The sequence below is a fragment of the Anolis sagrei genome, chromosome 3, assembly GCF_037176765.1.
Source record: "Anolis sagrei isolate rAnoSag1 chromosome 3, rAnoSag1.mat, whole genome shotgun sequence".
Lineage (NCBI taxonomy): Eukaryota > Metazoa > Chordata > Lepidosauria > Squamata > Dactyloidae > Anolis > Anolis sagrei.
In genome coordinates, this window is record NC_090023.1 from 180,577,772 (window position 1) to 180,595,724 (window position 17,953).

The following is a 17,953-nucleotide window of genomic DNA, read 5'->3' on the forward strand; positions in this document are numbered from 1 at the left end:
CCTCGGCAATATTAAGGATGCAAACTGTACTGTTATTATGCACTATTCATAGCATCTAAGATAAGTTACAACCTCTTGACAAGTAGATTCTTCTGTAGTTAATTCAAATAATTTTCCTTCTCTTAACCACAATGGATTTTGCAGGCTCGGGTCAAGAGGAACACATTTTTCCAGTAGTAGAAAGCATTACGTAACAGCAGGATCATTATTCCCTTTGTAATCGAGCAGCGGGTGGTTGTCTTTTGGTGAGAAATTCTCTAATGTTAATCAGAGGCATTCTTACGTTTAAAAGATAAACATTTCCAGCCATTTAAGCACTTTTAAATGTCTCTCATTTCCCTGGGAGTTAAACACTTCTTTGTATCTCCTCCAGAGTCCCATTGCAACAAGTGCCATTTAAAGGGGGCTTTGGCTGGACCTGAACCTTTCTGGTTTGAAGTTTGCTGTTGTACTTTATGAGGCTTGAAAAAGTTTTTGTGAAGAAAAACAAATAGGGTTTTATTTCATTTTATGTAAATGGCCCAGTCAAATTTCAAACTAGACCACTGTTGATCACTCATAAGATCTCTCATGCATCTCCAACAACATGAATCTAAGAATATTATGAATTCAGCTGTAGTAACTTCTTTCTGCATCAGAGATCTTTAAATAGCTAGTGTAATTGGTGATTAGAGTCCTGGATTAAATTGAGGAGACTCCCTGGGAGATCTCAAGCCTATCCTTAACTTTAAGCATAACTTACTTTGCAAGGATATTGCACCAGGATTGTGGCGCAGCTGGCTGAGTGTCAGCTGCATTAAGATCACTCTGACCAAAAAGGTCATGAGTTCGAAGCCAGCCCGGGTTGGAGTGGGTTTCCAACCAATTGTGTGTAGCCTGTTGTCAACCTTTGCAACCCGAAAGACAGTTGCATCTGTCAAGTATGAAAATTAGGTACCACCTTAAAATGTGGGGAGGCTAAATTAACTGATTTATGAGGCCATAAAAAAGACTCCAGCAAAGCATTCCAGCGGGGAAGCATGCGGGAATGCGGAAGTGCTTCATCAGTGTCGCAGATGAACGATAAAAGTGACAGCTCCCCTGGCGGCCAGAAAAAGTTAAATAGCCTCTGTCTATGTCTGTATATGTTTATATGTCAAAATTGGCATTGAATGTTTACCATATATGTGTACACTGTAATCCGCCCTGAGTCCCCTGCAGGGTGAGAAGGGCGGAATATAAAAGCTGTAAATAAATAAATAAATAAATAAATAAAGATAAAATGCAGTACGCAGGGTTTGAACAAGCTCTTCTAAATTCCCCGAAAGAAGGGTGGGATAGCAATGGGATACATTATTATGCACCCAACATTATTCTTCCAAATGTAGATATAGGGACATTTCTATAAATATAAAAACAGTGACTCAGAGGAAAGTCTAAATGGGCCCAAATTGGAAATCCACTAAAGGCATTTCTACTAAGTAGCTGCTATCTAGCAAAATGCAATGTCAGGAAATATAAATAATTATGAGCAGCAGCATCTCGTGTTTTGTGGATGGATTCTGTGCAGCATTTTGGTTAACCCAAAATGATTTAATTAGTTTCAGCAATAAGCATTAAAACAGCATGAAGCACAATATAATAGAAAACAACAATAAATCCTAGTACAGAATATCTGCTTGACAATTAGTCACTTGAACCTCAGTGAATTCCCTTCTAAATTTTGAAACCTAAATGGTGAAAATGGCATATTCTCATTGTGAGTTATCTTGCCAGTAACATCTGTTCCCACTGTAATGAACTGTAGCTTCATACCCAGTGTCTGTTTATCATTAAGGACATTTCCAGACAGTGTCAAAATAAGGGTTATATTAGTGGGTTTTAAAATCACGGGACCTGACAGCAAAACCAGACACAGACCTGTTAGTCCTGGGAAACTGATCCCTAGCCATCCTGACACCTTCCTTTGTAGCAGATTTTACAAATTTGCAAGATGAATAGGGAACATCCGACGGAAAGTTTTTAAAAAATTCTTTCTGAGACGCACTGGATCTCATATGTGCTCATTCGAACATCCCAATGTACGCACAGTAATAATTGTGGATTGCATAAGAAAGGGTTAACACCCCTATGGTATTTGTTTTGCTGTTTGTGCCTGCCCATTAGATTCTACCTCTCTTTTTGTCCCTGTGATCATTTGGCTTGTTGTGGAAACAAGGATTGGTGATCAAGCTTCAGCGGAGACACATTTCCCCATGATAACTCTTCCAGAAGTGAATTTCCCTTCTGAGGGGTAGATTCCTCTCACTTCCTTTTGTCTCTCCCCCCTCCCATTCTTAACTGTGAGTCATTTGTAAGTTAGATGTTTGTAACTCAGGGACTGCCTGTACTTGTTAGAGGGATACTTTTAATGGGCAAACTAAACAAAAAACAACTGACAAAGTTGAGCAAAAGAAGCAAAGTATTGTAGTTGAGATCATGACATCTGAATGATGGAGGAGGAGAGGTCTGCAAAAATACAAATGAGGTTTTAGTCCACAATTCAGGAAACTGTCCTGAGGACACATGAGGCCCCAAAGGGTTTTATTTTTAACTAGCCATCCCCTGCCACACGTTGCTGTGGCCCACATGGGGGTTCTGTGTGGGAGGTTTGGCCCAATTCTATCGTTGGTGGGGTTCAGAATGCTCTGTGATTGTAGGTGAACTATAAACCCCAGCAACTACAACTCCTGAATGTCAAGATTCTATTTTCCCCAAACTCTACCAGTGTTCACATTTGGGCATATTGAATATTTGTGTAGAGTTTGGTCTAGATCCACCATTGTTTGAGTCCACAGTGATCTCTGGATGTAGGTGAACTACAACTCCAAAACCAAAGGACACTGCCCACCAAACCCTTCCAGTATTTTCTGTTGGTCATGGGAGAACTGTGTGCCAACTTTGGTTCAATTCCATTGTTGGTGCGGTTCAGAATGCTCTTTGATTGCAGGTGAACTATAAATCCCAGCTACTACAATTCCCAAATGACAAAATCAAAGATTTTTGAGTGAAGGACATACATTGGGTTGTTAGGTGTCTTGTGTCCAAATTTGGTGTGAATTCGTCCAGTTGTTTTTGAGTTCTGTTTATCCCACAAACGAACATTACATTTTTATTTATATAGATTTCCAGCCAGAACCCTCACTCCAGGAATGCAGCTTGCTTATTCCAATTTTCCATTGATAACTTTCTCAGGAGGAAAAACTCTGGAAATGACTAGTATTAGTTACTTCCAGTTGCATTCTTGGCGATTTTGGGGCCAATTCGGCAGTATAACAATTGGCCTACATGTACTTCTCTGTTGCCAGCTCCTGCTCTAGGGACTTCATCCCATCGGATAAGTAAAATGAAGTAAATCTTTGGTTTTCTCTTAAGCTTCACCATGCCTCGTTTTGAAATTAAACTGAAGATTTCCCTACCGTCATCCCACCTAATTATTTTCTCTGCTTTAAGATGTATCCATTTAATTTTCCATCACACAAGAGACATATGTCTCCTCTCACTGTCTCCTCCCTGTTGTTTGCCCTGATACCCAGACCTAAGGCATCTGTCTTAAAAACCCACTTTTTCTGGACTTGTTTTTCCTAATATCCTTCAATTAGACCTGAGTTAAGACAATAGTCTTAAGAAGTCACTTTTTCTGGGATCGTTTTCTTTAATATCCTTCAACTAGATACATATTAAATTGGGCATTTTTACACGTTTCTATCCAGAAAATTGAAAAATAAGTCACTTGCCAATTGACTCAGTACTTGTGGGGGGGGGGGGGAACCCACACTTTAAAAATAGCAAGACTCCTCTACCCCACATTTGAAGCTTGTGTCATGTGAAATATATCATCAGTGGCAATTTCTTTTGTTGTTGTTCATTCATTCAGTCGTTTCTGACTCTTCCTGACCTCATGGACCAGCCCATGACAGAGCTCCCTGTCAGCCGTCACCACTTCCAGCTCCTTCAAGGTCAAGCCAGTCACTTCAAGGATGCCATCCATCCATCTTGCCCTTGATCAGCCCCTCTTCCTTTTTCCTTCCATTTTCCCCAGCAAAATTGTCTTCTCTAAGCTTTCCTGCCTTCTCATGATGTGGCCAAAGTTCTTCATCTTGGCCTCTACTATACTTCCCTCCAATAAGCAGTCGGGCTTTATTTCTTGAAGTATGGACTGGTTGGATCTTCTGGCGGATCAAGGAACTCTCAGAACTTTTCTCCAACACCAAAAGCATCTATCTTCCTTTGCTCAGCCTTCCCTATGGTCCAACTCTCACATCCATAGGTGACTATGGGGAAATACTTAGGTAGAAATACTTATGCAATTGTGTGTGATGAAGTCATAGGACGAGATTTCTCCATGCATGCATGCATGCATCTGATTTATAGCCCAACTTTCTCCCAGAGCTGTGGCTTCTGTAACAAAGATGCTTAGGCAAAAAAAAAAAAAAGGAATAAAAATGCAAATGGGTGTAGTATTAAACTACCGTTACAGCAATTGTAGTGTTAAAGTGCACCTGTGGATTTTTTATGTTACATTTTATGCACACTGCATAGAAGTGCCCATATAATGAAATCTAGATATTAGTTATATATGGTTTCATTGGTATCTGTTGAATGCAGAAAGGCGAGTGTTGCTTTTTATTAGTTAAAAAAACAATGCCACTAAAACTATTTTAAAAATCTATTTGCACAGTGTTTTTATTTTATTTTTCATTGCATCTGTGTGGTTATATATGCAATAACAGTATCTTTGCCTCATGGCTAGAAGTAAGTCAGTAGTTAAGAAACCCAATTCTTTTATGAGATAAAGGATACATTTAAGATGATTCCATCCCCAATCAGAGGAAAATGCAGAAAATAAATCTGTTTCTGTACTAGCCAATGGGTGCATTAATTTCTCAATTTCGCATTGTTTCTTTCCATATAAATCGTCTTGATCAAGCAATTTAACTCTGCCCCTTTCCCTTTTTTTCTCACTAATGCAACCCAGGACAGAGCATGTCAGCATTTCCTCCGAAGCAAATGCGTGCTAAAAAATCTAATGTTAATCAGTGTGGTGTTTTAATTCCACTTTTAATACCACTTTTAAGGGGAAATAATGGCTGATCTTTAAAATATTTGATTCTCCAATGAAATTTAAATCTCGCACTATTGCGAGAAGCGTCTGCTAAGTTATAGCATATGTGTTTCAATGTGTTGCCTCCAAATAAACACTTCACAGTTTATCATCTTGTCATATTTTGTGACAAGTATATAATACCAGACTCAGAGGGGCGAAACCTGCTATTTTAAAAGCTTTGGTTTCTCCACTTTTGAAATTTATAGCTCATTTTCATGCATACTTTGAATAACGGCAAACTATTCTTGCAGGAAAAAAATGTGTATAAAATCATAGGCTTTAAATCTTTCTTTAGGCAATTCGTTCTCCTGGCTGTGCTGCTGCTTTTGACAGTAGTCTATATGTATTGTTACAGTGGGAATATAGTTAAAGTAACTTCAGATTTAAATACCATCTTAAAAAGATCTTTCCTATGTGCCACTTTATAGAATAAGGAGAGGTGTAACCATTGATCAGTCACATATAAATAAAAAGTACCATCTCACCATAGCCCATAGATAATAGCTGATGGAAAGGCTGTTTTTCATAAGTTTTGAAATATACTGGTGATGGACATAGTTTATGAAGAATTTACCAGCCAATTAAATATTTTATTATACTCACATCATTTGACACAATATGAAAACTGCTTTGAATCTTTGTATAGAATGTGATAGCTAGGATGAGAAGTCCAGTCTTTGAAAATGTGAACAGATAGTTTTAACTCTTAGCCAATGGTACTTGATGCTTGCAATCTAAAATGAGAAATAAATTTGGCAAAATGAAAGACAATGAGAAATTTAATGTCAGAGTGATAGGACTGGTAGGAGAGATTATTTTTTCATCTCCAATTTTATATCATTATTTATTCATATGTTTTATGTAATTATGATGTTGTGCTTTGTTTACATTTTCGGTTTGCATTTTCGGTTGTATTTTATTGTTTGGGCTTGGCCTCATGTAAGCCGCTCCGAGTCCCCATCGGGGAGATTGTGGCGGGGTATAAATAAAGTTTATTTATTAGTATTATTATTCTTCACAGAGAATGCCCCTCCAACCTGTCACTATGAACACTTTTTTTAAAAAAATACTGACAATATTTGCTCCAAAAGGGTCTGTATGGTTTAATGCTTTGAGTGTTGGACTATGACTTTAGAGAGAAGAGTTCAAATCCTCACTCAGATATGAAAATTCACCTTGGGTGATCCACATTCTCTCAGCCCCAGAGGAAGGCAAGGGAACCTTCCTCCGAGTAAATCTTGTCAAGAATTACAACCTCATCAACAAGGCTTTTTAAGCATTGTAGGATGCTTCACTAGCAGTCCAGCAACGGATGGGCATGCTGCCCATTCGACAATGTGTGGCTGGACTTCCAGCGGAGGCCCTGCCACAAGTGGAGTGAAAACATTGTACAACACTTTCTTCCCAACAAAGGAACCTACCTGTGTTGTGCTAGCTCCAATGGAGGCAGCACAGATCCTCAAGTGATGCTTCCCATGTGTGGTGGGGAACTGTTGCCGAGAGGGAGCTGTGCACAGGACAAAGGATTCACCCCAGTGCTCCTCTTTTTTTGGCAAAGCCAGGCAAAGTTCAACACTTCACCTGGCATTTGTAATAAGGTCCTTATCCTTTAGAGTCACCATAAGTTGGAAATGATATGAAGGCATGCCATGACAGAAACAATATTTCCTCTCCTCTTGCTGTCTTTGTGTGATTTAAATAAAGAACGAAACATCAGGTTGATGTTACCATAACTAGAAGACAAGTAGAAAGCGTAGCAATGATGTAGAAAATTGACAACAACCTAGAGGAGGGTGTAGCTTTTCACCTAGCTGAGTCACTGTCCCATAATGTCCCAAGCAATTTGAGTCCAGTGGTAGGAAATAGCTGGATTGTATAAGAGTGGGAACTATTTCTCTTTCAGCCTATAAACTGGGAGACTCAACAGAGACTTTTAGTTCTCTCCATTTCCCAAGTTGCCCACTTCCTATAGTGTACTTGAAAGGCTCCAGGCATTTGAGACACATGGGCTTGGTCTGCTAGAATAAAGTACCTTTATAACTCTGAACAGCCTTAATAAGAATGGCTAAGGGAGCAAGGTATGATTAGCTTGAAAAAAAAGGCTGAGAGAGGACATGAGAGCTATGTTTAAACATTTGAAAGGATGTCATATTGAAGAGGGGGCGAACTTGTTTTCTGCTGCTCTGGAGACAAGAACACAATAGAGCAATGGGTTCAAATTGCAGGAAAAGAGATTACACCTGAACATTAGGAAGAACTTCCTGATGGTAAGGGCAGTGGAATATGCTGTAGTGGAGTGTGGTAGAGTATCCTTCTCTGGATGTCTTTAAACAGTGGCTAGATGGCCATCTGTTGCAGGTGCTTTGATTGTGTGTTCCTAGATGGCAGGGGGTTGAACAGGAAGATCCTTGCAGTCTCTTCCAACTCTATAGTTCTATGATCAAAACCAGTCACAAAAATAACCTGGGGCTGAGCAATTGGTTGACTTTAGGTGGCTCAAGCATTATTTCAAACAGTGTGATATTTCCATTATTGGGGAAACCTCTTGAGTATCCATCCTGTGCAGCACAGAAGGTCTTTGAAAAGAAATGGAGATTAATGGTTGATAAAACGTTTAGGGTTACACAAACCAACCTCGACTGCTGGCTGTTTATCTCTCTGTTACAAGAGGGAAAAGTTATTTCTAACTCAGTCAAAGCTGTAAAGGTTGCCTAAATATTGGAACAAAGAAAGAGAAAGATTGTGAGGGAGGAAAAAAGCGGAGGAGAAAAGCAAAGCAGCATGAGTATAGATCAGGGGTCCTCAAACTAAGGCCCGAGGGCCGGATACGGCCCTCCAAGGTCATTTACTCGGCCCTCGCTCAGGGTCAACCTAAATCTGAAACGACTTGAAAGCACACAATAACAACAATCCTATCTCATCAGCCAAAAGCAGGTCCACATTTCCCATTGAAATACTAAAAAGTTTATACTTGTTAAAATTGTTCTTCATTTTAATTATTGTATTGTTTTAAGTTTTTTTTGCACTACCAATAAGATATGTGCAGTGTGCATAGGAATTCATTCATGCTTTTTTCAAATTATAATCTGGCCTTCCAACAGTTTGAGGGACTATGACCTGGCTCTCTGTTTAAAAAGTTTGAGGACCCCTGGTATAGATAGTGGCGGGTCTGAACCCAGGCAAAAACTGGGTCCTATAACTAGAATTCAGTATTTCAAATTCTTGTATCCTGAAGCAGGACATTATTTTATAGATCTGCAATACACATAGCAACAAGAGTTAATGTTAGGTAATGTTAGGTAACCCCCCATGCAAACGTTCCATTGTAACATGTTTGATTTTCATTACAGCTACGTGTGAACCCTATCAATGTCACGCCACCAATACAAGCTATAGATCAGGACCGAAACATCCAGCCTTCTTCTGATCGGCCTGGGATCCTCTATTCCATCCTAGTTGGTTGGTATTTAATAATCTTCCTGTCTTTTCAGAAAGACTCTATTAGCAGCAGCAGCAGACAGGCAAAGATTAAGCACCAAGTAGAAACCTAATAACAAATTCAGTCTAATGTGGGTGCGGGTTTTGTTCTAAGCAAATATTTTATTGTGCACTCTCTTACAGTGGTTGTTTATTCCAAATTGGATAGCTGTTGTTTGAGGATTTAGCATTTTTTGGAGTTTTTTTTTGCCTGAGATAATGAAACAAGAACTTTAGATGAGGCCCAAGAAATACTTTCTTATACATATAGCTTCCATTGTTCTGTTGTGTTGGACTGACTAAGATAATAATACACATAATACACTCAGAGACAAGTGTCAGCCTGTGACAACTGGCATTATAGATGACATATTTGTATTACATCACACTGAAACAATGACAGAGTCTTCAGATTGGTTCTCAGCACAGGGTAGGTTTTGCAGAATTCGTAATAAGGTTATGGACAGGAATCACATAGCTCAGTAGCAGAGCACATGCAGAAGGTGTTGAGTTCATTTTCTGATGTTTCTAGTTAAAATGATCTATTACTAGGTGATGGAAAAGACCCCAATAAGCTGCCAGACCAAAACGCCTTTTTCTTGACGTAAAGCCATAAATCAGGGGTAGGTAACTTTGCCTGCAGCATGAACCCATTCTTTCCCCCATGCTCTCCATGCTGATGAATTTTCAAACCCACAGTGATATAATTGCACTTTCAGTTTGAGCTGATTTTGAGCCAGGTTTCAGGAAGGGCAAAATGCCATGTTTTGAGGTTCTGCACAATAGAGTAGAAATAGTTGAAATTAGACGGAAAAACACCAGAAATGGTCAGGTAGGGGTACTAAATGGGGGCTTTGAGGTACTACACACAAGAATAGGGAGAATTGATAAGCTATATGTGAGTTGGAGCCATGTCTCTACTCTTACCTTGCATACTTGGGACCAGGGTGCCTTCTTGATCACTGTAACCCTCAGCAGTACATTTAATGGTTCTTCATAGGTGTTGAGGTTCATCTTATGAGCAATACAATATTTATTCTTTTAACTTCTGATCTCTGTAATTCTCTTCCCATTGTCATCAGTTACAGGTTGAGCATCCATTATCTGGAATTCTGGAAGCCCAAATAATCCAAAATTGTCAAAATGGCTGAAATAGTGACATCTTTTCAGTGTATGCAAACATTGTTTCACATACAAAATCATTTAAAATTTGTATAAATTTACCTACAGGCTATGCATATAAGGTGTGTATAAAGTATAAATGAATTTAGTTTTTAGACATGGATCTTATCTCCAAGATATTTCATCATGCACACACAAGCAAATATATGCAAAAAAAAAAACTTCCCTTAAAAACCCAGAATCCAAAACACTTCTGATCTCAAGCATCTCAGATAAGGGATACTCAACCGGTATTGCTAGAGAAATAGACTTGTTGATTTAAAGGCCCTTCCACACAGGGCTCATAATGTGGGAGTTCCCACAGTTTTACTGGAGGTGTCCATACAATGTCTCTGATAAAACCAAATTAATTCAGGACAAAGCAGGAAAACCCTGCTTTCTCCCAAATTAATTTGATACTTCATTACACCCAGGTCTTCCTGAAAGACCCGTGTCTAATGTAGTATGGGCCTTGTGAGGATGGATCCCTCGATAATCCTGGGACTCCAAGGGGTCCATCTCCACAGCCCTCTTGAGTATTCTGGACTAAATCAGCCCCAAAAAACACCAAGGGTACCAACTCCCTCCCCCCAAAAGAGACTTAAAAATAAAATTACTTACCTGGTCACTATTAAATTGCTGCCAGAGTTCTTCTGGCATGTAGAATTGGCACATGGTAAAGAGCAGTTTTCATCTCCCCACCGCAGCACATAGAAATGAGGTGCTGGGAGAGATCCAGCAGCAGCTTAATGGCAGCTGGGTAAGTAATTTTTTAAAATCTTTTGGAGTGTGGTTTGGGTGTCTGGGTATTCGCCTGAAAGGTACACATGCCTTAAAACTCAAGAGGAAGTGGGTTAAAAGGGAGGGTGGCTAAATGACATTTAGTCAAAGTGTGGGAGTAATCAGGTTAAGGGCTGGAAAATATGTGTTTAAAGGTTGCCCTTTAAACCCAATTCTTCCTGAGAAACACTTATTTTTTCATGCCTTTCCAGCAGACATGAAAATCACATGCTTTCCTTCCTTCCCTTTAGAGAATGTGCATTTCTGAAAAGCCTAAAACATCTGATCAGCTGTCAGAGACACAGGTGGCTCAGGGAAGCACAATTGGAAAGCAAATACAACTCTCTCAAATTCTAATTAATTTTGTAATATTAAACAGAGCTTGAATTGGGGAAAATAAAGATCTGAGGGAAGTTTTTTTAAAAAAGAAATTGCTCCGTTATGCGCTGGACCTCATATGTGCATTTCTGGACTGAATTTTTTAAAAAAACATCCACCGGATGTCATTTGTCTGTGCTCCATCTTAATCTGCCTGAAAAAAAAGTTATGAGGATACTGGGGGACTATGTAATGGGATTGACAGGTCTGTGTTTGGAGTCCCTTTGAGGCCCTGCATTTTAAAAACCCTCTTTTTGTCCTATGTTTTTGTGTTATCTGGAAGTGCCCTACAATATGAGAGGCTGTTCCTTGGAAAACCAAAGGGATTATAGAGATAGCTGCTTTATTTCCATTAACTCTTTACTTCCATGATCCAAGTAGCTAGTCATTTGAATCTAATGTGATTCTCCAACTGGCCCTGGGATTCTACAACATATTCTGTCCCAAGGTCAAGTATTTTTAGTATTGTATTTAAGTGCTAAGAATTCTTGATCAATGTGCTACAAATCTTTAAATGTCTGAGATCCAGCACGAACTAGAGATAGACCCAAATTACAGAGCGGTCTTTATCAGTTAAAGGAGTGTCCCAGCAGCACTTCCATTTATCAGAGTATGCCAGCAGGTTTCTCTGTTCTCAAAGGTGAACATTTAAAAGTGCAGAAAAGCTTGCAGCAGTTCTTTATCCTTACTGAGCAATTTAAATAATTACACACATAAGAGATTCAAGTATGATTTTGTGATCTATTTCATAGTTTTCTACCCATATCTAGTCACCCTGTAAAAATCTATTTCTTTTCTCTTCTAACAGCTTCAAATTTTATATCTTCTCCATTTCTTCTTACATAAACCCCTGTTATTATTCACCTGTCTAGTATTCTGATTGCTATACTGCCACTTTCTGTCATATTTTACTAAGAGTAACAGATAGGAAAAGAGAGATGAACAGAGGAAGAGCATTTAAGTTGTAGCTCAAAAACATTTCATGCCTCTCATTTCATTTGATGTACTAATTACGGTTGGCTTGGTATGTGTTCACCGGAGTAGTTCTAACTGGGAAATCCTTTACTCAGAGAAGTCCTGTGGAGGAAATAAGATCTGTCCAACTGTGACTGTCATTACAAAGGACACTTCTCAGAAGCAATTTTCTTTGGTGGAGCAGGAACAGTTTTCAGCTATGACTTTAGTATAATTCTTCCCCTGAGCCATGGCACCTTTTGGCTTTGATTTTGTTAAACATGTAGAAATCACTATAAAGCAAGACAAAAACATGTCAGAAAATTCCAAACATCAACAAAAAGGGGTAAATGATCCATGCTTGTCAAAGCTATTTGTATTGAAAGGGATGTAAATTGCATAAAATTTAGAAATGAAAAGAGAAAGCTGTTATAACTCTGCTATATTCTTTGTCTCCCTCATTAGCTTCATGTTGTAAACTCTTGCCGGTTCTCTCTTAAGAAGAGGTCTTTCTCATCGTTTGCCAGCTGATTTTGTTGTAAAAGAAGGGGTTGAACGTAGAGCCTTTATTTCTGTATGCATTTTATTTGTTTATTTAGTGTCAAAAGTATTGCATAAATTAGTATAAAATTGAAAAAACCGATAAAAATAGAAGGTGTGCAGGTGGCTAAATATGTTTTGACCAAAAATGAGCAACAGCAATGGCATTGTCTGTAGCCTCCAACAATTCCTCCTCTGTACATGAAGCAAGGCATAGTGGACAAGCATACAGATGCGGAGTTGTCTGTTCTGCTCCACAGTCACACAAGGTGTAGGATTCTTTTAGGTAGTACCATTTTGTCAGGTTGTCTTTTGATCTGCCCACACCAATTCTGAGTCTGTTCAGGGACTTCCATGTTGCCCATTCTTGGCTTGCCCCTGGAGGAAGACCCTTGTGGGAGGCCATCCAGTTGGGATTTCTTGGTCTAGCTGCCCAAAGGGATACCCTTGCTGTTGCTGGGGGGACGCCAAGAGGAGTGGTAGTTCTCATAAAGCTTTTCCTTGATTTGAGTCTGCTGGGAGGAGGCTGGTAGCCATGTAGTGGATGGCTTTCATAGTGTTCAACTCCACTTCTGAACTCCACTTCATAGTGTTCAACTCCACTTCCAAGTTGCATTACTTATTATTTTATTTATATGCTACCTTCCTCACAGTATGGAACCTAAGGCAGCTGAAAAGGGCTAGAACAAGCAAAAAAATGTGATAGTAAAGAAGTTAAAACCCAATTAGAAAGCCTGGGGTTTTTAAAATTAAAAAGTGTGAAGTTATTTAAAACCATAGCAGTAAGGTTAGAAATGTATCACACATTATCATTACAAGCCTATTTTAATAAAACTGACTTTTCATATTGGATTATTTTTATTAGCAAGTTGGGGGTACAGTTAAAATGCATTGAAAAACAAATAAAGTTTTTAAAAAGAACTTGGCATTATGCTAAATTTTCTTTGACAGGAAGCTGGCCGTTTGGAGTGCCTCTGGTATTGCTGTGAGAAAGTCCTCCATTGTGCATGTGACAGGGCTCAGACTACATTGTAGTCAATGGTCTGTGGTAGGCTTGGGTAACCACAGAAAAATTTGGTTCTAAACTCGTTTCATTTTTAGGGGGCCCTTGTGTTTCGTTTTTTTAAAGAATTCTGAAATTTTCCTTTAAAAAAGTTCGAAATATACAAAATTTCGTAAAATTACGAATTGATTCGTTAATGGCGGACGCGATTGCGCGATATGCTAAAAAAAAAAACCTCCAAATGGGACAGGGGGAACTTCTGAAGCTTCCCTCTCCCTCTGTTGTTGAATGTTGGTGTGATAATTTATTTTTTAACACTGATAAAACAAACAACAACTATAAAACTTGCACCAGACATACGGAAATAATTTCGAAACAATTTCGAAACAATTTTGAACCAATTACGAAACAATTACGAAACAATACGAAATAAATTGGAAAATTTGTTTCGATTTTTAATTACTCCTCACAGTAGTCCTGCATGGCTCAATATTGGATCGTAAGCTAATTTAAATACGAATTAATAACGAATTACGAAACTGACGAACGAAACCGCCCAAGCCTAGTCTGTGATTTGCTCTTCTCCTGGAAGCCAAATTTGTGGCCTGTTTGAACAAATGAGGGTTATCCTTCATAGGCAATTCCAGGCTGTGCTGTGACTAGAAACGAGTGAGATAAGCAGACTCATTTTCACTTAAAGAAACATCAGTAGGCATAGAATGATTATTTATTAAAATATATTTAGGCATCACATGAATGACATTTCAACAATAGAGTACTATATATACTTGAGTATAAACAGAGTTTTTCAGCCTTTTTTTAAGTACCCCACCCCCCGGGCTTATACTCGAATCAAAGTTATTTATCAGATTATTATTATTATTATTATTTTACTCTATTTATTATTATTATATTTATTATTTTACTTTATTATTGTTGTTGTTATTACATTTCCGTTATTTTACTCTATCATTTATTATTATTACTATCTGTACCCGCCACACATTGCTGTGGCCAACCTTCCCTCTCTCTTTCTTTTCTTTCTTTCTCTCCTTCCTTCCTTCCTTCCTTCCTTCGCCATTTTTCTTTCCCCTCCTCTTTCTCCCCTTTCTTCCTTCTCTACCTATTCTTGGACTGCAACTCCCAGCAGTCCTCCTGATCACTCTATCTATCTACCTATCTACCTATCTCTATTTGATCTATCTATCTGGAGGACTGCTGAGAGTTGCAGCCCAGGAATAGGAAATTGGAAATATGCAGGGATTGGGATGCTCTCAAAGAAATCCAAGGAGAAGAAAGCTTGCAGCTTGGAAGCAGTGCATTTGTATCCTCCTCTCCTAAATGGCCTGATGTAGGGGATGCTGCGAGATGTAGTCTGGAAGGGAGTGTGGATATGCTATTGTGTGTTTTGTTTGCCAGGGGGAGTCGTTTTTGCGCGTGTAGTGTAGCATCTTTTTGCTTTATTGGCTTTTTAAGTTCCTTCCACTGTATTCTGAATGATTGTCACTTCTTGGCTTGATAGGTATATTGTGTCCAAATTTTGTGTCAATTCATCCAGTGGTATTTGAGTTATGCCTATCCCACAAATAAACATTACATTTTTATTTATATAGATTACATTTGTGATTTTACTCCCGTTATTATTATTGGAAAGATATGTAAGCATATTTCAATTGAAGAAGGTTAGAATAGTGGTTTAATCAGCATTGAACAGTCTTATCTTAAACTAGCCATCTCCAGCCACGCGTTGCTGTGGCCCCGTCTGGTAATCTGGAAAATAAAGTAATGAGAAAGTGTTGGTTTCTAATATATATAATTATTTTATGCTTGTGGGTAAACAGTATTTCTTGCTGTTTCTTTGTCAGTGTTGATGTGGAGATTGTCTGGTTTGCCTGCTCTGGAGCATGCAACATATAATTGTCCTTCTTTAGGGGTCCCTTTCAAATCTATGATACTATATCTCTCTGTGTGTGAATCATATATATCTATCTATATCTATGGCTGGATGGCTCTTTGTCAGGAGGACTTTGATTATGTTTTCTAGCCCCGGTGAAGGGAGTTGGCCTTAAGTATTTTCTGTTGGTCATGGGGGTTCTGTGTGAGAAGTTTGCCCCAATTCTGTCATTGGTGGGGTTCAGAATGTTCTTTGAGTGTAGGTGAACTATAAATCCCAGTAACTACAACTCCGAAGTTTCAAGGTCTATTTCCCCCAAAATCCATCTATGTTCATACTTTGGTCATATGGAATATTTGAGCCAAATTTGGTCCAGATCCATCATTGCTTGAGTCCACAGTGCTCTTTGGATATAGGTGAACTACAACTCCCAAACTCAAGGGCAGTGCCCACTAAACCCTTTTCTGTTGATCATGGGAGTCCTGTGTGCCAAGTTTGGTTCAATTCCATCATTGGTGGAGTTCAGAATGCTCTTTGATTGTAGGTTAACTATAAATCCCAGCAACTACAACTCCCAAATGACAAAATCATTTTTTTGAGTGATGGTCACTCCTTGGGTTAGTAGGTGTCTTGTGGCCAAATTTGGCGGCATTTCTATTTATTATTTATATATTTCTATTTTTTATTTATATAGATTACAGTTTTATGTAAATATTCAGAAACATTAAATCTACTGATGCCTCAGTTAATATAATTTTTGGTATCTATTTTTATTTTTAAATTTACCAGCAGCTGCTGCATTTCCCACCCTCGGCTTATACTCGGGTCAATACATTTCCCCCATTTTTTGTGGTAAAATTCGGTGCCTCGGTTTATATTCTGGTCAGCTTATACTTGAGTATATGCGGTAACTTTATTTTTCAAAAAAGCCTGTTTAGATTGACTTACCCATATGCTGAAATACTTCCAGTCCTAGCTGATCCCAAAAGTAAAGTATGAATTTGGCAAGTATACATTGTTAGACATTCCTTCCTTCCTGTAGCTTGTAATTGTAACTGCTTTGTATAACATATTTTCCAACATCAGTATAGGCTGTACAAAATGAATAAAATATTGCTTCTGTATTTTAGCTACCACACTTACAGAACAGTCGACTTTATCCTGTATAATAGAATACAGATGGCCCGTCCTCCTCTTTTTTCTTCTTTGACAATGGCTTGATAGTTCCTATTCATTGCTTTCATGCCATGATCAAACAAAGACAATCAGAGCTCATTTTACTGTGCAGTGTGAATTTCTCTAGGATTTTCCTGGTTAGTCATCTCTACTTACTGCAGTAGTGATAAAAAGAGAAAAGATTGAATTGGGAGACAGACGAGTAGCAAGTGTCCTATAGAGTCATAACAGAGCTGAATCATACCGCAAGCTTTAGATCCTACAGTACTGGCTTCTGCTTTTAAAATGTCACCTTTATGTTCCCTAATTCAAGGTTTCAGCTTAATCTTTTTTTAGATAGGGTTTTTTTTAGATAGTGTGCCCATGCAATCTCATTCTATGCTCACTCCATTCTGTGTTGACTTTGCTTCACTTCAAGCTGTAAATTATTGGATTTTTTTTTGCCATAACTTATATTTTTTTGTATAGAGTAACTTTCATTTTAAAGAAACCCTTTAACTTGGACATTTTTGTATAGTTTGTACAATTTTTATATTTTCTTGTGTTCAATGTAACAAGGAACATTCCAAAGTAGCTTTGGTTGTTTTGGTGCATCTGTGCATATTCCTCATTCTTTCAATTCCTTGGGAAGCATGAACTCAAATCTTATTTATTTATCGTGTCAGGAGCAACCAGACATTTGTATTATATTTTTAACAAAACAAACAAACAGACAGACAAAACACAAAGTTTGCAAGCTTGGTAGTTGATTAAATGTCATTTGACCAAATCTGTCTTGAATGGATTATACGATTTCAAACATGGGTTTTGTCTGGACAAAATTGTAAGGATAAGCACTAGCACTCTTTACCAGATATAAACTTTATAGTACTACAACTTCAATGATTCCATAGTATTGAACCATAACAGTTAAAGTGGTCTCAAACAGCATTAATTCTCTAGTGTAGAAGCAGCTAGGATTAGAGTGAGTTTACCATGGATTTTGTATTTATTTATTTGTCATGTCAGGGCAACCAGTCGATTATATTACATTTCTAACAGAACAAAGCAAACAAACAGACAAAATATAAAATTTGTGAGTTTGGTAGTTGATTAAATGTCATTTGACCAGTATCTGGCCACTTGTAGTGCTTCTGGTGTTGCTGCAAGAAAGTCCTCCATTGTGCATGTGGCAGGGCTCCGGTTGCATTGTAGCAGGTGGTCAGTGGTTTGCTCTTCTCCACACTCACATATCGTGGATTCCACTTTGTAGCCCCATTTCTGAAGGTTGGCTCTGCATCTCGTGGTGCCAGAGTGCAGTCTGTTTAGCGCCTTCCAAGTCGCCCAGTCCTCTGTGTGCCCAGAGGGGAGTCTCTCATTTGGTATCAGCCATTGGTTGAGGTTCTGGGTTTGAGCCTGGCACTTTTGGACTCTCGCTTGCTGAGGTGTTCCAGTGAGTGTCTCTGTAGATCTTAGAAAACTATGT

At 38.5% G+C, this 17,953-nt stretch overlaps 1 protein-coding gene across 6 annotated transcripts in view; it reads left to right on the forward strand.

Annotated features, from left to right (window-relative positions):
* Nucleotides 1-17,953, forward strand: part of PCDH15 (protocadherin related 15) — a 1,134,710-nt gene that overhangs the window by 799,225 nt on the left and 317,532 nt on the right. For all 6 annotated transcript variants that reach the window (XM_067465706.1, XM_067465711.1, XM_067465710.1 and 3 more), the window contains one exon: nucleotides 8,476-8,584. In XM_067465706.1, coding sequence (XP_067321807.1) covers nucleotides 8,476-8,584 — 109 coding nt within the window. The remainder of the gene's footprint in view (nucleotides 1-8,475; nucleotides 8,585-17,953) is intronic.